Source organism: Schistocerca gregaria, chromosome 7, assembly GCF_023897955.1.
Source record: "Schistocerca gregaria isolate iqSchGreg1 chromosome 7, iqSchGreg1.2, whole genome shotgun sequence".
Lineage (NCBI taxonomy): Eukaryota > Metazoa > Arthropoda > Insecta > Orthoptera > Acrididae > Schistocerca > Schistocerca gregaria.
The window spans coordinates 74,808,013-74,830,337 of record NC_064926.1 but is presented as its reverse complement, the minus strand read 5'-3'; the positions used below and the strand labels follow the sequence as shown (position 1 = coordinate 74,830,337).

Below are 22,325 nucleotides of genomic sequence, written 5' to 3'. Positions count from 1 at the left end.
CATGAAGTTGTTGTGTATAGCAGTGCAGCAGCGCTATTGTAATTGCAAATACGACACGTTATACCAGCCGAGTGTCTTGCAAGGCGCGCTAACTTGGGTAACGCTCCTTAACTGGACGGACCTCTGGGAGAAGCCGACGCTCGCTAATTATCATCTCGCTATTTAACTCATTTCATTTTTTTGACAGGGTTCAGCCTTCCATGCTACAACTTCCTTCTAGGTACGTGATTGCTGTTTATTGCATTGGTCCTTTGTGGGACAAGTGGGTAAGGACATAAAATCTTACATTTAGTAAATTTTGCCGTTGTGGACAGCGTAAGGTTTTGGTGGGTCTTTTAACGCTCCTCCTTTGTTCTTCAGGACCATCCTTATGGAGTTGCACCAGCCTGGACTCACTGAGTATTAATGACATTGTTTATTTAACACCAGTAACGCGGGTCTTGCTAAATTGTATTACTTTATTGTAGCTCTCTGTTGTATCGCCTGTTATATGGAATTTTATTATTTGTCCTTTCTTATGGCACTGAAGGAAGCGGTGCAGCTAATCCATAACTTTTTCCTCCGGAGTGTGAGATTCAGCTATTTGTTGCCACACTATATTGCGTGTGTTGTTTGTAATATTAGCTTTGTATACGTTTCTAGAACTTGGCTGCGTTATTGTGAAGTGTCACGGCTTCTACCACCCGGTGCGAACCACTTGCAATCCCAGAAGGTTTGCTCAGAATATTTTGCAAATATTCATCTTCAAATTTCTTATTACAGATGTTGTATACATAAAAGATTCGCCTTCAGATTTATTACAGTTGTTGCATACTTAAAAGCTTCACCTTCAAATTTCTGATTACAGTTGTTATAAATGTCTTTTCTTAAAACATTCTTTAACTGGGTACATCCAGTGACATATAAATCAAATTAAAGTTCTGTTGGGTATTACTGTGAGTTTGTTACATTATTTCACACTACTAAAATCTTTTAAGAGTTGTATGATTTTATTTACAGTCTATACCGTTAATATTATGTAATTTTACTCTCAAAAGTTCACAGATGTAAGGAATACTTGGTAAATTTCATTATACCTAAATTTTTACCTTGCAATGCACTTAATTTGGAAATTGGTGACTATATCCCATTGTTTTGGGGGCCATCGTGTTAAGTTTGCTGATTTTTGTGGAACCTTGTAATCTTAATAAATTTTCAATTCAAATGTGTATTAACGAATGATATTCAATCCCAATTTGCCCAGGCCTAGCTTTTCTTCTTATCTGAGGCGTATTGAGATGTCTCTCACCCATGTCAGTTTTCACTGTTAATTATGAATCCCTGTGTACAACAGGGTGAACCCGATTCCAGTGACCAAATGTGAAAGGTTATTCAGGGATATTTCCTGAGTATATTGGTATTCCGGACCCATGGTCAGCCCTGCATCGTTACAGGGCAGTAATATGATTATGATTTATATGGTTCCGCAACAGAGGGAAGGCTTACAGTACACAAAGAATGCACAGCACAAAACATGGGGTAATGGAACAAAAGATCAAATGAGTGAATGACGTAACTAATGAGGAAGTACTGGATCAAACTACGTGAAAAAGAAATTTACGGTACAGCCTGACTAAAAGATGCACATCCTATGGTGTAAAGGGGTCGTCAGTTTGGTAACAGAAGGAAGAGTAGAGGTAAAAATCATAGAGGGACGTCAAGGACTGAATACAGTTTAAATGTATGTAGGTTGCAGTTGTTAAACAGATATGAAGAAGCTTGAAGGGCACAGACTAGCGTAAAGTGCAGCATCAAACGAGCCTTCAGACTGAGTTCCCCAACAACAATCATGCCGCAACTCGTAGACAGTTTTGTCACATAGTTGACGTGATTGCACGAACATCTCAGCATATCGTCGCTACGCTGCCATTCCACTGGATTCAATGAGCTTATTCACGAAGTACATTTCATCCTGCTGCTCTTCCATGGAATTAAGTGAACCCATACATAAAGCGCATATTGGGAAATTCTTCATTAATAAAACAATCCATAATGCTGTGTATATCTTTGCTGATGTACAAGCTACGCTGCCAGAAACACAAACCCATGTTAGATCCGAGCAGGAGGAAATGAAAGCTTGAAGGTCAGCACCAAGGTGGGCATTACTGTTGTCAACAGCAATTACTGCAGATGAATGGAACAGGTTTGTGTCCAAACAGGACACTCAGTGCACACAGTTCAGACATGCAATGTTGTGCAGGTGCAAAAACAAACGAGGCTCAGGAATTAAATGAAATCCAACTACTGCATAACGAATCACCAGACATGTCAGATCTCTTGAACCAAAGTACTCAGAAAATATCGCTGAACAAGTTTCAGATTTTTTTAAATTTTGGATGTCTGAAGGAACAGACGTTTCTAACGATCATCAGCTGTGTTAAGTATTACGAAACTTATTTACAGATTGGAAATTCATTTGATGACTGCTGTGCTAGGTATAGATATGATCTATTAGTGACAGATGAAAGTTTTTGTTGGACCAGGAGTGAGTTCGAATCCTCGTCTGACACGAATTTTCTTGTGCTACTAAAGATTATCTCTATACCTATCACAGGCGATGTCAAATGGATTCATACTCTGTGAATAAGTTTCGAAATCTCTTGAAACTTCGTCTATCGACTTTGAGTTCATCATGTACAGAAGTTGGTTTGAGCTTATTATTTATTTTGGAGACAACAAGCTCTCGACGATACAGGTTAATGTTGACCTACAACTGTGTTTACGAAACGTGCTATATATCACATTTGAAAGCTTGCTGCGTTACATATGTTTCACTCGTTGGAAACAACAGATTTTTGTCGACCTCTATCTCCTTGGGAGATGGCTCAGCATTTCCCTGAAGATGAAAGACTTGTGAAGGGATGGGAAAATATTTCAGATCTATCTGACAGTAGTGTTAGAGCCCACATTGACTTTTGGAGATAAAACATCATATGCATAGTCTACCCTAAACGGAAAGTTTTACAATTCCCATCTTTTTGTAGAAAAGACGATCTTACGATGACTTTACAATTAGTCAAAATTTCTAACGATACCATTTCTGTGACCTTAGTAATCAAATATTCCGTCCAATATATTTGACAAATATCTTTGAGGTAGCGCTAGAAGGGGTATTACACTGTCATATTTTTCGCCAAAGTTCAAGATGGCTGACAAAACAATTCGTTATTAACCAGAGCAGTTGCATGTACCACAATTGCACTGCATGCACATGTGGAAGAGAAGCGGGGGAAAAAAAGAAAACGTATGTGGGTGAAGCTGTGGGTTTTACGACGACACGATAAAAGCATTCAACAAAACTTGATACATGAGCTTATAGTGGAGAACGTCAAGTCGCACACCAATTACTTAAGAATGGATGAGTGTACATTTCTGTGTGTTCTCAGTGAAGTGTGTCCTCATATCGCAAAGCACAATACTCACTTAAGAACTGTTATATCTGCAGAAGACAGGCTGACTATAACACTCTGATTCTTTGCTACAGGAGAGGGTCAGGTTAGGTCAGGTCTCCAATCTTCTTAATCTATTATTGTATTCAAGGTGCCTCACGCTGTAAAGCGCCTCATCAGCTTCATGTATGTCTATTAATTTCGTAGTTGTCGGCACACACCAATTGTATTTATCGGCAATGTATATAAAAACACTACAGACGACAGAACGCTGCAGCGATGCTAGCGCTCTATGTGGTAACATGTCACATCGCAGTGAACAGAAGAAAAGCGACTTCTTTCATCAAATCTACAGCGAGGCCCTAGATTTGATCAAATATTAGACGACTTTTGACAGGAAACGTTAGCGACAGCCCCAGACATCTGCACAAGCCCCACACATTTACCCCCCTCCACACCTACCCCCCCCCCCCCCACCACAGCAACCAAGATCGCATAAATATGATCTTTGGTAGTCCTCGTCGCTGTCGTGTTTTTGTTCGTCGTTTCTTGTTTTACCGTGGTTGTTCATACCAGCAGTGTTGTGCTGTTAGTACTTCTTAGCAGTTTGTGTAATACTGTCAAAATGAAACATAGATATGCACTCTGAATAAAGTTATCATAGACAATGTACCTAACCTTGACTGTTGTGACCAAATGCTGTCGAAACTGATATCTAACAGACATTAAAGTACAATAAGATGTGTTGGAATGACACTGGCGAAAGTATGTACATATGTTTAACAATAGGCAGCTCTAAAGCTCTCAAACACTGAAGAAGAACTCAAAGTAATCTCGTGTCTGCTGTAAGCAAGCAGTCATAAGAGTTCACAAGTAAAAATTCACCCTTTACAGAGGCAAATATTAATGAAGAATGTCACTGTATAAATATCTGGCTGCTTGCATTTCGCATTTCTACATCATCACACTCTTATATTCTTTAGACTTAATGAGATAATCAGAAACAAAACAAGACATCGACTTTGTCTTGTTTATGCACAACATTGACTTTAGACAATCGAGATAATGGACAGCATCCTTGGCGATACTACCAATTAATATTTCCCAACAGAATTTCTTACACTACGTGAGGTGACGAAAATTTGCGCTCACTGCAGTTAACAAATATCGGATTTTTTTATATATTGCAGATGAAAGCTCATGAAATAAAAAAGAGTGTGGATACCATTTTTCTTTTTCTTTCTTATTGATGATTTTTTAACTCGCATATTCAATGAACATACACTCCTGGAAATGGAAAAAAGAACACATTGACACCGGTGTGTCAGACCCACCATACTTGCTCCGGACACTGCGAGAGGGCTGTACAAGCAATGATCACACGCACGGCACAGCGGACACACCAGGAACCGCGGTGTTGGCCGTCGAATGGCGCTAGCTGCGCAGCATTTGTGCACCGCCGCCGTCAGTGTCAGCCAGTTTGCCGTGGCATACGGAGCTCCATCGCAGTCTTTAACACTGGTAGCATGCCGCGACAGCGTGGACGTGAACCGTATGTGCAGTTGACGGACTTTGAGCGAGGGCGTATAGTGGGCATGCGGGAGGCCGGGTGGACGTACCGCCGAATTGCTCAACACGTGGGGCGTCAGGTCTCCACAGTACATCGATGTTGTCGCCAGTGGTCGGCGGAAGGTGCACGTGCCCGTCGACCTGGGACCGGACCGCAGCGACTCACGGGCGCACGCCAAGACCGTAGGATCCTACACAGTGCCGTAGGGGACCGCACCGCCACTTCCCAGCAAATTAGGGACACTGTTGCTCCTGGGGTATCGGCGAGGACCATTCGCAACCGTCTCCATCAAGCTGGGCTACGGTCCCTCACACCGTTAGGCCGTCTTCCGCTCACGCCCCAACATCGTGCAGCCCGCCTCCAGTGGTGTCGTGACAGGCGTGAATGGAGGGACGAATGGAGACGTGTCGTCTTCAGCGATGAGAGTCGCTTCTGCCTTGGTGCCAATGATGGTCGTATGCGTGTTTGGCGCGGTGCAGGTGAGCGCCACAATCAGGACTGCATACGACCGAGGCACACAGGGCCAACACCCGGCATCATGGTGTGGGGAGCGATCTCCTACACTGGCCGTACACCTCTGGTGATCGTCGAGGGGACACTGAATAGTGCACGGTACATCCAAACCGTCATCGAACCCATCGTTCTACCATTCCTAGACCGGCAAGGGAACTTGCTGTTCCAACAGGACAATGCACGTCCGCATGTATCCCGTGCCACCCAACGTGCTCTAGAAGGTGTAACTCAACTACCCTGGCCAGCAAGATCTCCGGATCTGTCCCCCATTGAGCATGTTTGGGACTGGATGAAGCGTCGTCTCACGCGGTCTGCACGTCCAGCAGGAACGCTGGTCCAACTGAGGCGCCAGGTGGAAATGGCATGGCAAGCCGTTCCACAGGACTACATCCAGCATCTCTACGATCGTCTCCATGGGAGAATAGCAGCCTGCATTGCTGCTAAAGGTGGATTTACACTGTACTAGTGCCGACATTGTGCATGCTCTGTTGCCTGTGTCTATGTGCCTGTGGTTCTGTCAGTGTGACATGTGATGTATCTGACCCCGGGAACGTGTCAATAAAGTTTCCCCTTCCTGGGACAATGAATTCACGGTGTTCTTATTTCAATTTCCAGGAGTGTATTTCTAATTCTTTTCACAGTGGTACCGGAAAACTGTATCTCGTACTAACTACTGATTTTTTTCTCTTGTTATGACTGGCATATCTGTGATACGAACAATTTTGATGTTGGAACATGCGGCAGACCATGGGCGGAGCTTAGTATATGGATTGGTGTGGAGGGGGGTGATTGGGCGGGACTTGTGCACCGTCCGCGGCTGTTGCTAACGTTACGTCATTTGACAAAGCTCCCTATTACACCATCAAATATCTTTGACAAAGATATTTGATAGCGTAATACCGCCCTTAGGCTGGAAACAAACACTAAGAGAATGGTGAGAGTAGATAATTTGATCGTGGGGCTCTCGTCCAGCGCGCGCCGCGCCGTGGTGAGGTGGCGCGGTGCGGCGCTCACCAAGGCGTGTTGCAGGCGTGCGTGAGCGTGAGGTAGCGCGCGCCGAGCGCGTGCAGGCCGCGCAGCACGGCCAGGCTGCTGCCCAGGGCGTGGCCCCCCTCCACCCCCACCAGGCACGCCAGCACGCCGGCCGCGTGCGCCTCCTCTATGCCTGCAACAGGACGCACGGCACCGTGCTCAGCATCACTCAGCCTGCGTGACCAGTTTCTCACACAGATCAGCAAGCACAGGCTGCACAGTTCATTACTAACCAGAGGGATGCATTCAAGATCTGGCCAGGGTGACAGCACATTCGTTTTTTTACATCTGGGCCATAGGGTTGGTTGGTTGGTTTAACAGAGGAAGGGAGGAGGGCGGGGGGGGGGGGGGGAGGGCCAAACTGCGAGGTCATCGGTCCCTTGTTCCCAGTAAAATAATTACACAAGGAAAACAAGAAAAGAAAGGAGACGTACAGCACACTAACAGGAGAAAGGAAGAAGTAGTAGAATGACAGAGGGACAGCTTTTTCTTTTTTTTTTGGCAGCTTTATTGTAACATACAAAACCCACTACCTAGGTGACAAAAATGGGTACTACTTCTAAACAATTGCTACTTTTTACAGACAGTGATTTCTACTTTACTGATTTCTACCTTATTATTTACAATATTCGGCTACTTAGCCACTCCAGGTAATCAGGAGCGTTGCCTGTCCCTAGCCACGAGGAGGCAGGCCGACTACTATTGCAGAACCACTGCCGTGTTGTGTTTTTATTTTGTCATCCCTCCACCACCCTTGATGAAACGCTATTTACAAATACATTTCTACATCTACAAAAAGAAAAAAAAACAAATTAGGGAATAACAACGTACGCTTCTGCCCAAACTGCTAACTTTCTACAACATACTACTAACTTTCTACAACATAATAATAATAATGGTATTTATAAAAATTGAAAATATCATGTTATGTACATAATCATACAATTATAATACATGGAAAAAATGTTTGAAAAGTCATCTAATATACATATATACGTTTGTCTAGCTCTGTTTATTGTCTTTATAGGAAAGTGGCTGGAGGATATGAAGGCAACACAGCCTAGGAAACACCTTTAGGCAACCCTCCTCTCTATGTCTCCATAGAGTGGAGAGCCTACCTACTTCTTCCACCTTGCCCTCAATACCATCCCCATACATTATAGTTTCCCCTCTGGAGTGGGCGGATAGCCAAGCCCCACCGACGGATTTCCAGATGGCAGGACCAAGACCGCCATTCCACCCTCCATGGCCATTAATTATTGGTCTTCTAAAGTCCTGATGCACAATACTCGTCAGCCCGGCTGATGAGTAAGACTTTTTTTTTAACTTAGTGTCTATTCAAAAATTAATCTCGCGAATTTAGAAACGTTATCGCCCAGTCAGGGTTTGTCAGTATTTGTGTCTCTTTTAATTCCTCCCTCGCTTCTGAGGCAACTGGATCAAAGTCTGGGCACTCGAAGACAACGTGCTCAGGCGTCCCCTCTGGGGCGCCACAGACACTGTCAGGTGTTGGCCAGCTACCTATCCCGTGTCCGCAGCTCGTGGTCGTGCGGTAGCGTTCTCGCTTCGCGCGCCAGGGTTCCCGGGTTCGATTGCCGGCGGGGTCAGGGATTTTCTCTGCCTCGTGATGACTGGGTGTTGTGTGTTGTCCTTAGGTTAGTTAGGTTTACGTAGTTCTAAGTTCTATGGGACTGATGACCATAGATGTTAAGTCCCATAGTGCTCAGAGCCATTTGAACCATTTTGAACCTATCCTGTTGAAGTACGTCGGATAGCGGCTGTGTCCTGATAGAAAGTGTACTATACCTTGAGTTACTATCATGTGCCTTAACTTTAATCTTTCCCATACACTGGGAAGGAGGTGAAAGACCCCCTACCAATGTCGGAGTTTACGCACTGCTCCTGTCATAATTGCATTGTTCTTTGTTTGATGTCTTTTGTGTTGTATAGGTACGTTCCCATTAGCATTTTTACCCTCTCATAGTCTCTCTTATGTAACCAGAAAGTTGTTGCATGCTGTCCGACTTTCAGATGAAGGGGACAAAGTCCCATGATCACACAAAGAGCATCTGTAGGAGTGGTGCCGACTGCACCTACACACCGTAGGATGACATTCCTTTGTATGCGCTTAGTTTGCATTGCAGGCCTAACCTGAACAAGTCTGTGGGCCCAGTCACTGGAGCCGTACCACACAACAGGCACGCAGATGCAGTTGTTATACATTTGTGTTGCTGCCGGTGGCAGGTGAAATCGTCGTTGTGCAATGCTTATAAGCTTGTTGAATAGTGTTGTTGCTGTAGAGCTTACATATCCAATATGTGGAGCATAGCTCCAGGTTTCATCGATGAGGACGCCTAAGTATCTAGCGGATTTTATTCTGACTACCATACGGTTTCATAATTTTATAACCGGATCTCTTGCCAGGAAGGACAACCAACACTACTATGCAGTATGAGGTTTTCACTCTGCTGCAGAGTGTGCGCTGATATGAAACTTCCTGGCAGATTAAAACTGTATGCCGCACCGAGACTCGAACTCGGGAGCTTATCCTTTCGCGGGCAAGTGCCCTACCAACTGAGCTACCGAAGCACGACTCACGCCCCGACGTCACAGCTTTACTTCTACCAGTACCTCGCCTCCTACCTTCCAAACTTTACAGAAGCTCTCCTGCCAACATTGCGGAACTAGCACTCCTGAAAGAAACGATACAGCGGGGACATGGCTCAGTCACAGCCTGGGGGATGTTTCCAGAATGAGACTTTCACTTTGCAGCGGAGCGTGCGCTGATATAAGTAAAGCTGCGAGGACTAGGTTTGAGTCGTGCTTGGGTAGCTCACTTGGTAGACCACTTGCCCACGAAAGGCAAAGGTCCTGAGTTCGAGTCTCGGTCCGGCGCACAGTATTAATTTGCCAGGAAGTTTCATATAAGAGCGCACTCCGCTGCAGAGTGAAAATCTCATTCGGGAAACATCCCCCAGGCTGTGGCTAAGCCATGTCTCCGCAATATCCTTTCTTTCAGGAGTTCTAGTTCTGCAAGGTTCGCAGAAGACCTTCTGTAAAGTTTGGAAAGTAGGAGACGAGATACGGGCGGAAGTAAAGCTGCGAGGACAGGGCGTGAGTCGTGCTTGGGTGTCTCAGTTGGTAGAGCATTTGCCCACGAAAGGCAAGGTCCCCAGTTCGAGTCTCGGTTCGGCACACAGTTTTAATCTGTCAGGAAGGTTCAACGCTACCGTGGGCAAAACAGGAAAAGAAAATCGCACAGGAAAAATTAACAGGTAGAAGGGGTAAAAACAAGAGTGCAGATGACCGTGGCTGGCCGACCGTGGGAATAAAAAGGAAAAGCCAGCCACTTTGCAACACATTAAAACATCCACTCTAAAAGCATTAGAGTGCAGAACACAAAGGGACAACGGACATGCGCTAAAACGTATATAGAATGATGAAACCCATTGTCACATATAGAAAGTAAAACTAAATTAGACAATGAGGTGTCGTCAGCTAAAATTAATGGCAACTAGTCCAGTAACTGAAGAGTCCGTTGCAGGGCAGCCAAAGGAGGACAGCTCACCAAGATATGGGTCACTGTCAGCCGGGTGCCGCACCGACACTGAGGTGGGTCATCACGGCGCAGGAGATAGCCGTGTTTCACCCAAGCATACACATAGCAAAAGCCTTGCAGACAAACAAAAGTTACACGAAGCGAAGTGTAGTGTGATGATGGCTATGCGAGAGGTGTCCAAAGAATTCGAAAATTCTGTGTCATGACTTGGTAGAAAATCCTAAGAAATGTTGGTCTGATGTCAACACAGTAGGTGGATCAAACCAAAATGTCCAGACACTCTGTGACCAAAATGGTACTGAAACAGAGGGTGACATATTAAATGCCGCAATACTAAACATCTTTTTCCAAAGCTGTTTCACAGAGGGAGACTGCACTGTAGTTCCTTCTCTAGATTGTCCCTCAGATGATAAAAGTAGATATCTAAATAGATGACAGAGGGATAGAAAAACAATTAAAATCCCTCAAAAGAGGAAAGGCCGCTGGAACGTGATCGGGTAACAGTTCTATTTCAAACAGAGTACGTGAAGGAACTTGCCTCCCTTCTTGCAGCGGTGTACCGTAGGTCTCTAGAAGGGCGTAGCGTTCCAAAAGATTTGAAGAGGGCACAGATCATACCCGTTTTCAAGAAGAGACGTCGCACAGATGTGCACAACTATAGATATATATCTCTAACGTCGATCCGTTGTAGAATTTTGGAACACGTATTATGTTCGCGTATAATGACTTTTCTGGAGACTAGATATCTACTCTGTAGGAAACAGGATGGGTTTCAAAAAGACGATCGTGTGAAACCCATCTCGCGCTATTCGTCTACGAAACAGAGAGGGCCATAAACACGGGTTCCAGGTAGATGCATAACTAAGAGCATATGGAGTATCACACCAATTGTGTGATTGGATTGAAGAGTTCCTAGATAACAGAACGCAGAATGTCATTCTCAATGGAGAAAAGTCGTCCGAAGTGAGAGTGATTTCAGGTGTGCCGCAGGGGAGTGTCGTAGGACCGTTGTTATTCAAACTATACATAAATGTCCTTGTGGATAACATCGGAAGTTCACTGAGGCGCTTTACGGATGATGCTGTGGTATAGCGAGAGGTTGTAACAATGGAAAATTGTACGGAAATGCAGGAGGATCTGCAACGAATTGAGGCATGGTGCAGGGAATGGCAATTGAATTTCAATGTAGACAAGTGTAATGTGCTGCGAATACATAGAAAGACAGATCTTTCATCATTTAGCTATAATATAACAAGTGAGCAGCTGGAACTAGTTAATTCCATAAATTATCTAGGAGTATGCATTAGGAGTGAATTAAAATGGAATGACCATATAAAATTAATCGTCGGTAATGCAGATGCCAGAATGAAATTCATTCGAAGAATGCTAAGGAAATGCAGTCCGGAAACAAAGTCTGTAGGTTACAGTACACTTGCTTACCCACTGCTTGAATACTGCTTACCAGTGTGGGATCCATACCAGATAGTGTTGATAGAAGAGATAGAGAAGATCCAACAGAGAGCAGCGCACTTCTTTACAGGATTATTTAGTAATCGCGAAAGCGTAACGGAGATAATAGATAAACTCCAGAGGAAGACTCCGCAAGAGAGACGCTCAGTAGCTCGGTACGTTCATGGAGGAGTCAAGCAGTATATTGCTCCCTCCTGCGAATATCTCGCGAAGAGGCCATGAGGATAAAATCGGAGAGATTAGAGCCCACAGTGGGGCATACCGACAATCTTTCTTTCCACGAACAATACGAGATTGGAATAGAAGGGAGATCCGATAGAGGTACTCAAGGTACCCTCCGCCACTCACCGTCAGGTGGCTTGCAGAGTATCGATGTAGATGTAGAAGCATGGTCAATGTGAAGCCGGCAGAGTCTCATCGAGAGGCCCGCATGGACGACTGCCGCGCATCCATTGCCTGCTTAATGGTACGCCGTTCGTTCTGCATGCTGCTGTTATGCCATTTCGTCTCCCAAAGCCGCAAAACCTTGCAGCGTGGTACTGAACGCAGGTCAGTTGGAGAGAAGCCAATCTCCAGAAGCGGTTTCCGCGTAGCCTGTTGGGCAGCCTGTCGGCAAGTTCGTTGCCTGGGATTCCGACGTGACCTGGCGTCCAGGCAAACACCACTGAAGGTCTGGACCGTTCTAGGACATAGATGGACTCCTGGATGTTCGCTACCAATGGATGACTAGGGTAGCACTGGTTGAGAGATTGTAGGCTGCTTAAGGAGTCAGTACACAGAAGAAACCACTCTCCATGGAGTGAACGGATGTGATCAACAGCACGAGATACAGCCACCAGGTCGGACTGCAGCCAACGGGCAAGGAATGCTGTTCAATATATCCTCAATGGACATACGCGAGGCCGACGAGAGCATCAGACATGGAGGCGTCAGTGATAAACCATTTCGTGGGCTCGGTACATGTCAAGAATCTAGAGGAAGTGACAGCGGAGAGCCGCGTGTTTAACTGAGCACTTAGGTTCAAGTGAACGGTGCAGGCGAAGCCGCGACCTAGGTGTACACCATGGAGGTGTACGTGAATGGACCCCAAGTGTACGTGGTAAAGGCAAGGACTCCAGTTAAGGGATCGGTCATGAACTGCAATTGGAAGTCCTGACCTGGGCTGCCGATGTGAGAGACGAACGGCAGTGGCTGGGAAGAGGAGACGGTGATTCGGATACGACGGAGAACTACCAACGTGTACATCGTAACTGGCCAGCAGTTGTGCACGCCTAACCTGCAGTGGAGGGACTCCGGCCTTCACAAAGGACACTGCTCACTGGACTCGTCCTAAAAGCTCCCGTCGGTAGTAGAACGCCAGAGTGGTGCATTGAGTCAAGTAAACGCAACGCTGAGGTCACCGCCGAACCATAAACCAGACTCCCATAGTCAAGGCAGGATTGAACAAGGGCTCTGTAGAGCTGCAGCAGCGTAGAGCGATCTGCACCCCAGTGATGCGCAGGGAGAGGAGTTATACCGTGCAGCAATTATTCAGCAGTAGCAAAAAGTACCTTGGTCACGAAACTAGGTACACTCACATTGTAATTCACACATTTGTACCTCACGGCGTGAGCATGAAAACAGATCACGAGAAGTGATAAAGGAAAAGTACATTTGCAGGAAGCCATGACAGCTTGCTGTTAAGTTCATTAACTTTTGCTGACAAAGGGAGTTGTGATAGTGCCGACAAAGAATGCCGCGGATGGTGCAAGCAGATGTTGATGAACCAATGTTAGGTAAATCAATGGTGTGCAATTTCAGAAGGGATGACACGATGCTGTGTGCAAGAGGAGCCAGCTATTTGCTCTGAAGGAGAATAAGTAAACTCCACACACTGTACATTTCGTTAGTGATATTGATAAATATATTATCAGACAGGACTTACGGCATATATAAATATATTTTTATATTTTTTGCCATACCATCCTCATGGACGCACAGCTCAACAACACGAAGAGCATAATCACTGTTACAATCAGACCAACTCCTGTTTTCTGGCTTTCCCAGCTAAGCAATATCTACCTACCACAGTTTCGAAGAACTGAGACCCTTCTTAGACATTACCACAATACACAAGGGAATAAAGAGCCACCCATCCATCACGACATACATGTCTTACGACGAAATAGGCTTCGTTCGAGGTACCCATCACCAATGCAAGCTGAAGACCTAGCTATAAGTAATGCGGAAGTAAGAGATCTCTGGAGCAAGAACCGTCAGAAAATCGAAAATTACCAGGAACGGGGATGGTTCGAGAAATATGACTGTCATGCTATGGGTATCGGACTTGGCGGGGAGGATGGTATGGCAAATATTACACCACGGTGGTATCGGACTTGGCAGGGAGGATGCTATGGCAAATATTACAACACGGTGAAGCACAATATTCTGTGACAGTAAAAACCAGTGCAAGAGCCGACATATGCAAAATCTCCATTGAACCCCTCAGGTTGTGCCAACAGCCTCTGAATGATATGACTTTTTATCTTCGCTGATGTGTTTTCCTGATTTTCATGAGACAGAGTGCGGAACAGTGTAATGCCAAAATACTTAGGGTACTTTCTGTGATGGAGAATATGGCATTAAAACTGCACCTTGAGCTCAGTGTTAGCATGTTTGTTGCTAAGGTGAAATGCACAAACTTCTCTCTTACTGGTACTGGAGTTCGGACTCCATTTTTTGAAATGTGAATTAAGGGGCGCTAATGCTCTGTCAGTGTTCCCTTTGACTGACAAAGCTCTTTTGATTGACAAGTCACACTGATATCGTCTCCATAACAGTATTTCCTTGAAGATGTTTTTGCAAGGTCGTAAATATAACGACTGGACAGGAGAGGTGAGAGAATTGAGCCCTTATTGAGCTTTCATTTTCACCAAAGCTGTTGTTCATCATTTAATTATCTTCAGTAATTTGTAAATCATCCCTCCCTCCCAGAGAGAGTCATATGCTGCTAAAAGGTAGATAAACACCACAGATGTTTTTAATTTCTTCTGCAAACCAGCCTCCATGAAACTTGCCAGAGTTAGTACCTGGCCGTTGCAGTTTCGGTGAGGCCTAAACCGCACTTGTTCTATAGGAATGTGTTCTAAAATACACTCACTAATTCTATCGTAAATGAGTTTCTCCAAAAGCTTATAAATACAGCTAAGTAGGGAAATTGGTCGAAAGTACTGGGGAGAAATCCTATGATTTACTACGTTTTAAGACTGCCACAATTTTTGTATTTTTCAGTTGCTTGGGAAGTGTTCCTTTCTTCAAAATAATAGATAAGAACCGAGCCAGCCAGTGTTTGGCATTTTCCTCAAGAATAAATACAAATTCCGGATATATACTGTCAGACTCCACAGCATTACCACCTTTAACGTCAGCTAAACCTACCTCTAATTCATCTATGGTGAAAGAGGTGCATAATTTCAGTCGCTTGAAGACTGAGCTTTTAGATCTTTTAGCTCCTTTTTGATCCTGGAGGAACGCTGTTTATATCTGGACGATCAGGACGTTTTTATCATATGGTTAGGGCTGAAATATCAGGCTTCTCTTCAGATTTATTAAATGAGCCACCCAATTTGCGGAGCAAGGACCATACCTGAATGTTCCAAATTCAAGATTTCCACTATCTCAGAACAGCGCACTTTCTTTGCGTTGTCAATACTTTGAATAAGTTCCTCTGCAATATCACTGTCTCCACTTCAGTTAAATTGTTCATATGGGTGTCCACATCTCTCTTCTCACCCTGGGATGTATTCTCTCCAACATCCAGATGCAAAAATAGCTGCATCAAAACGGTTAAAGAGCTGGGATTCTGGTGCAATGAAAGAAAATGTTTCTCTACAGGTGGTCCGAGAAACCCTGCCAGTTTACCTTTCTAAAATTCCATCTCAGTCCTGGTACTCGCTTAACCAGTGGGATGGATAAGCCAATATTGAGAATAAAAGATCTGTGTTGGCTATATGGAATGTCTGACAAGACTTTTCTTGGTGTAGAGACTGGTTGTTCTTTACAAACATCGGAGACAAAAAGTGGTCTGGGTTATAGCCTCTCTGCCATGCTACTAATCTAAGGTTCTTATTGTCAGCCCAATCAACAAGTGCACGACCATAGAAGTAGTTCGGTGCATACTTCCACTGCATGTGATGGCTGTATGTGTTGGATGGATAGTAATTGGTAGAATATTTGACTGCCACTCTACATTAGGTGTTTTGTAATTATCTTGGCCAGTAAACTCTTCAAGCCTTATCGAAACATTATGAAATTTTCTGAGACTGTATCCTCTTCTAGCACCTTCTGAATTCGCAGTCCATAGGTCGAATAGTTCCAGTTCTGCTCATCAACATTCGCTTGCTCCTTCCACTGGCTCCTACGTCGGCAATGTGACGCATTTTGCATTCTCATTGTCAGCAAAATTGATCAGATGTACAAGTTGTCACAGCCTGTGCAAAGTTATTTTCCATGATAACCTTTCGCATTTGAGCTGCGAAGTAACAACACGCCCTACTTTGAATTGTAACGAAAATATATCTCATCAAGTTATTTTTCGCTTTGCTCAGGTAGTCACTTTTAGCATTTCGAGTAATTGTAATAACGTTTACTGTAGCGACAGTTGTCATTTAAGAATGCATGAGACATACGTGCCACTCTCATTGCCCCCCTTTCCTGTTCCAGTCGCGTATGGTTCGCGGGAACAACGACTGCCGGAAAGCCTCCGTGCGCGCTCGCATCTCTCTAATTTTACATCCGTGATCTCCTCGGGAGGTATAAGTAGGGGGAAGCAATATATTCGATACCTCATCCAGAAACGCACCCTCTCGAAACCTGAAGAACAAGCTACACCGAGATGCAGATCGCCTCTCTTGCAGAGTCTGCCACTTGAGTTTGCTTAACATCTCCGTAACGCTATCACACTTATTTTTGGATCTTCTCTATCTCCTCTGTCAATCTGACCTGGTACGGATCAAACACTGATGAGCAACACTCAAGTTTAGGTAGAACGAGTGTTCTGTAAGCCACCTCCTTTGTTGGTGAACTACATCTTCTAAGGACTCTCCCAATAAATCTCAACCTGGCGCCCGCATTACCAACAATTAATTTCATATGATCATTCCACTTCAAATCGTTCCGTAAGCATACTCCCAGATATTTTACAGAGTAACTGCTACCAGTGTTTGTTCCGCTATCATATAATCATACAATAAAGGATCATTCTTTCTATGTATTCGCAATACATTACATTTGTCTATGTTAAGGGGCGTTTTCAGCGGAATTCTTTTTGGACACTAACCAAGGCAGAGGTGACAGGTCATCTTGAATGGTCACTATGCAGTTGTGGGCATGAAGGGGCTCCCCTTATTATTTACAAAAAGATGCGAGTGTAGGTTTCGGTTTAGAGTAGCACTTCCCCTCCAGCCTCGGAATTGCCCCTACAGCGCCAGCCGGTAACCCCCACCTCTACCGCTCTCCTCACGCTTGTCCTACCTGCCGACTGTTATGTATTCTCCAGTAGCCGTCACACACATCTGGGGTCTAACGACACTACAGCAAATCGTAATTTCACGATAGTAAAAGCTAACTGCCGGTGTTGGCTAGTAGTTGGAAATTTTGGCTAGTCTCATTCCTGCTGACCACTTCAAATTTTTCTCTAGTGTGGAAGTAGGTGCATTCAACCTTGAGCGACTAACTGAAAGATTATTATGAGTGTACGTGAAGAATCATCACTCAGACTAAATTTGTTCTCGTCTGAGTAGAGCGTGCGACCCAACACCTTGCAGGTCCATTCTCTAAGCTACATAAAAGCAGTGGAATGGACACATAAGTCGCCGAAGTAGCTTTACATCGAATGGCTTGCACCAGACAAGATGACGCACGACTTCTGTTTCGGACGAGGAAACTGAAAATATAATAAAGTCAGTCGGCATAAATTCGAACAAACCGTCAGCATTATCATTCGTAACTTAAACAGTAGACGATGTATCAACAGACACAGCTGTGGAAAACAACACTGTCACTGGGGAAGGTGGTTTTATGGCCACTGCAAGCGAAGCGGCGTGGGCATATAATATGAGATGCTTTGTGGTCTCCGTTAAATGGGCACTTCATTCAGAGGCAAGCAGAGACGTATAGCGTGTGACAATTCTCCGCTTGTAAGATTAGTAACTAGTTCGCCTTGCCGATTAGTACATATCGCCACATATTACATCTTCGTGCTTTCCTTGTGTAATACACAGTGCATGCTGCTGTAATAAGCTGCCTGACAAAAAAGTGAAGCTTCCAGAGGCCAAGGGCGGATGTACGCGTGCACATCTTTGACGGTTAACTAAATGATTAGAGTTGCAGTTCTCTGCGACAGTGTTGGTCGTGTTTACTGTTGTTGCTAGGCCTGGTAGGTTACATAATTAGCGTGAATGGGTCCGACGTTCAGTGATCACTGTGAAGGACACGTAGATGCCGTGTACTCGTGGGAGATGGCATTATCAGCACATGGCAGAGTTTGAAAGGGTCTTCACTTTGGGTCTCCACTTGCCCAGCCGATCGAATCGTGCAGCATCAAGATTATTTTGGCATTCGGATGTGACAGTGGCCCGATGGTGGATTGCATGCTAAAGTGAGGACAGGCATACTTTCCATCGAGGTCCCCGTCAACCACGTCTGATAACCACAACGGAGGAACACCGTATTGTGCTCCAAACACGTAATATCATCTTCACCTCTGCACCTCACATTCAAGTACAGGTAATGGACTTGGCACCAAATTCTGTGCCATCCCATAGCATTGGAACGAGATTAGATCGAGTATACCGTGATCAAAGACTCGGAGATCAGTACGCACTTGCAACGTTATGCTTCGCCACGCCATAGAAGCTGAGCTGTTGGCGAGTATGACATTGCGTGTCTATCAGTTCTCTGTTGCACAATGTAGCGGTCATCTGCTGCTGTCATTGATTGTGGACGACTACCCCTCTGTCCTACGGGCCCCGTTGTCAGTGAGTCCGAACGCACCCCAACAATGCTGTGAGCGATGCCAAACTCCTGAGCTATAATCGTCACACTTCATCCTCCTCCCAGTTTCCCGATAATTCTTCCTCGTGTCAAGTTATCCGAGTGTTGTCACTCAGCCATATGACCGAAGCAACTGCGCAAACACCGATACTGCAGACCAATAACTCTACATGCACGCCCAATACGTTTCCGTGAGAAAGTCAAATACGTCGGTGTCTGGCTGGGCCAGAAATTACTCTGGGGGGGGGGGGGGGGGGGGGGAGACCACATATAACACATGACCAACCGAGCAAGCGCGAGGCTCAAACAGCTCTACCCTATGCTCAACAGGCGTAGCACACTGAACAGAAGGGTGTCTAGGTCCATGTACATGACACTTATCCGACCCCTGACGACGTACGCAGCTCCTGTCGGGGGATAGGCTGCGCCCACACGCCTGCGCCGCCTGCAGCTCATACAAAACGAAGTACTCAAAATCATAAGCAATGCTCCACGATACTCCCGCATCGCAGACTTGAGACTCTCAAGGAGGTAATCCCCAAACTCACTACAAGACTACACAGGAGCTCCAGATATTCGCAGAACCCGTTTATTCTGAATCTGGGGAACTACGGCCAGAACCATAGATGGAAACATAAAATACCAAAAAACATACACGTAAGGACCTAACATCTATGGCCAAGCCCACGTAAACACAACGGTACAGGTGAGCGCCTGTTAATCAGACGCCATCACTGGATATCCAGCTGGAATACACTGCCGAATAACTGACACCACGCAGGGAAGCCGTACCGTACACTGCATGCAGACAAGCTCCACACACCCCCACACAGTGAGATGATCTATGGCCGATCTCCCACTACTATGTAACGATTGTTCCAGGAATGCAGCGGCTGCAGCAACTGGGATACATCGCCATCGCTTGCCACGGTAATGATGCATGATACCCATACTAACGAATCCAACCCTGCATGAACTGTCGCAGCTAGTAAGCCACTACTACCCATCCCACGGTTGCAGAGGTTTTTTTCCCACGGCACGAGCCATGGCACTTTTTTCCCCTCTGCTCTTCAAATCGCTACACTCACTCGCGTTTCGTCCACTATCTATCACCTGATGGACCGTCTTAATGCGTAGTCTTACCCAGACGCGCGGATAACATCATAGCCCAGCATCCACTTATTAGATAACTAACATGTTGACGGAGGTGACAGCAGACCTTTTGGCCCGGTCACCACGTTGGTGCGGGCCTGAAGGGGCCCCATCTCTATGTCTGTAGTGAAGAACGGCACCATAGTGCACCCCGACTTCTGGGTGATAGAGACACGCGGTCTTTTCCCAGTCTATCAGCTGCATTGTGTTTCGGGTCCATCACCAATAGCCACTATAATTGTACTGACCTCACGCCATGAGATGCGGAAGTTTCTGTGCGCGATTCGGAGACCTCTAAAAAAATTTTGTCGTACTTTGCTTCGTCTCCACCTAGTAGTTAATATGTAATGATACTTCAATGACTCGTATGTCGTGCTTCAGCTTTGTAGAGCAGTGTATGTAGGTCGACTTGTAAGATGGTCGAAATGCATCTGTCGGATGTTTCATTTAGGAGTGGAGTTGCCGTGGAATATGGATCGGATTCATATGTGAAGGGCTTATTTAAATAGTGGTGCAAGTCCATTAGCTCCACTTTTCTGTCTATAAAGCTTCTGAAATTAATGGTCCCAACAAACAGAATGAAAGGTTCATCTCTAGCAAGAAGCCATATGCTTGAATATTTCTGGTATCTCAACAGCAGATTTTTCAGCGCTCATTTAACTTTAGGACTCTGTATCTCAGAATGAACAAAAATGGACTTGTACCACTATTGAAATAAGCACTTCATGTGTTTCTAGGGAGTAGAATGTAGCTGTCGTCACATAGGTGGCTCAGCAACACACGTTTCTAATGAATCCTTTCCATAGCGAAGAGATTGGCTGTGATGGAGAATATTTTCTGCGGTAGGTAACTATTAGCAAAGGCCACTCTCAGCTAACGGCGTTCGTAAAACAGGCATCGACCGAATATTTATGACAGTAAAAGGTCGGGGAAGCCGCAGTGGGCATCTGCACTAAGATGCATTGTTCCGAAACCTCTGCCAGCATGAGAAGACACTTATTGCAAACTCTCTCTCTCTCTCTCTCTCTCTCTCTCTCTCTCACGCGCACACACACGCACACACACACACACACACACACACACACACACACACACAAGCATGATACGGCTACTTCTCGCAGTGTAGCTCGTGTCGCACTATTTACAACTTTCGCGCACTTTTGCTGTCTCTTACAAAACTAACAGGTTAACGCTATGACAAAGAAACATGGCGACCTTTCGGAGTAACGTGACAGAAAAACTGATGCCACATCTCATAACCCTCTTCTTACCAGAAAATCTGTCTAGTGTTGCTACTATTCCGGCCTGTCTGGTCCGTGTTCTTTAAACTGACTCTATTCTGACTACTTATGATGTGAACGACTTTTGAGGAATAAATACTTCTAAAATAATTTCATTTATTTATAGTTTATATTAAAAAACTCAATTTTCATACTTTTAGTAGTGGATTTTATTCGTATTGCGAATTTGGCAGGGTCTACAGACAAATCAGAATGTTCCGAGCATACAGGTTTGGTGCACTTATAACTAATTTGAGTTTACTATCTTTCTTCTCTACACAGCATGAGTATCTTCTTCTTTTCTTAGCTGGTGGTTTCACTGTCTTTCCTGGATCCTACTTTACCCCTGCTAGTTGCTTTCCCAAAGTGATGTGAAAGTCCGACGCCTCATTTTTTATCGAGCACTATCCATGTTACGTATGCATTCATTACACTTACATCGATCATACTGAAGAAAACCACCAATTGGCAGTGCCTTCTTCTTCCCTTCACACTTACAGCATCGCATCTTCTGGTCAACGCCGCCCTTTCTGGCATTGTCCATCATTGTAACTTCAGGCATCTTCACTTGTCATGATGACAATGTTGGTTGGTCGTGAACAGAGCTAAGGATGGTAAGAACTTTGTTTTTCATGGGAACATAAGAGGCTATCATCACATCTGCTTGAAAACTAAATAATGTAGAGTATATTTCACGTCCTCTATGTGTAATAAAATAGGTAGGTAGTTCACCGACTAGTGTCAGAGCTTTTAACAAAGAAATAATGAGCTAAATCGAGGGATGAATAAAAATTATGACATGTGATATTAGCTTCAGACTTTTGAAGTTCAATCACCGGGGTTCTCGTAACACACTCTGCCAGTCCCGCTCCTCTGGTTTCTTCCCCCTTCAGTCATCTTCCAGCAGTAGCTTGTTCCACAGTCACACACTGTCCAGAACCTTATTCCGTACTCAGCACGTTTTGATGGGATGTATTGTCGAAATGGACAACAACCTCCAAATGAGACCAATTGTTGATCCACGGCCATGCATCATCGTGGAATGTAAGCATCCCAAATGGTAATTTTCCACGTCTTAAACACTTCTCTGATCAGTTTCAATCTGCCAGTTGACCTGTGTTTAGGACAGGTTGCTGCATCGTCAAAGCGCATCACCCTCAGAATAGCACGGAAGCGGTTGCGAGACATAGTTTCATTGAGCAGTGGTCGTCCATTCTTAATACTCCAAAGTGGACTGATATCTTCATTTCTTGACTCCCGTCAGGCTCAGAACATAGCTTTTCATTTCA

At 44.9% G+C, this 22,325-nt stretch overlaps 1 protein-coding gene across 1 annotated transcript in view; it reads right to left on the bottom strand.

Moving 5' to 3' along the window:
* LOC126282290 (dipeptidase 1-like) overlaps positions 1-22,325 on the bottom strand; it is a 240,283-nt gene that overhangs the window by 73,920 nt on the left and 144,038 nt on the right. The window contains exon 4 of the mRNA XM_049981942.1: positions 6,526-6,676. Within this exon, the coding sequence (XP_049837899.1) occupies positions 6,526-6,676 (151 nt within the window). The remainder of the gene's footprint in view (positions 1-6,525; positions 6,677-22,325) is intronic.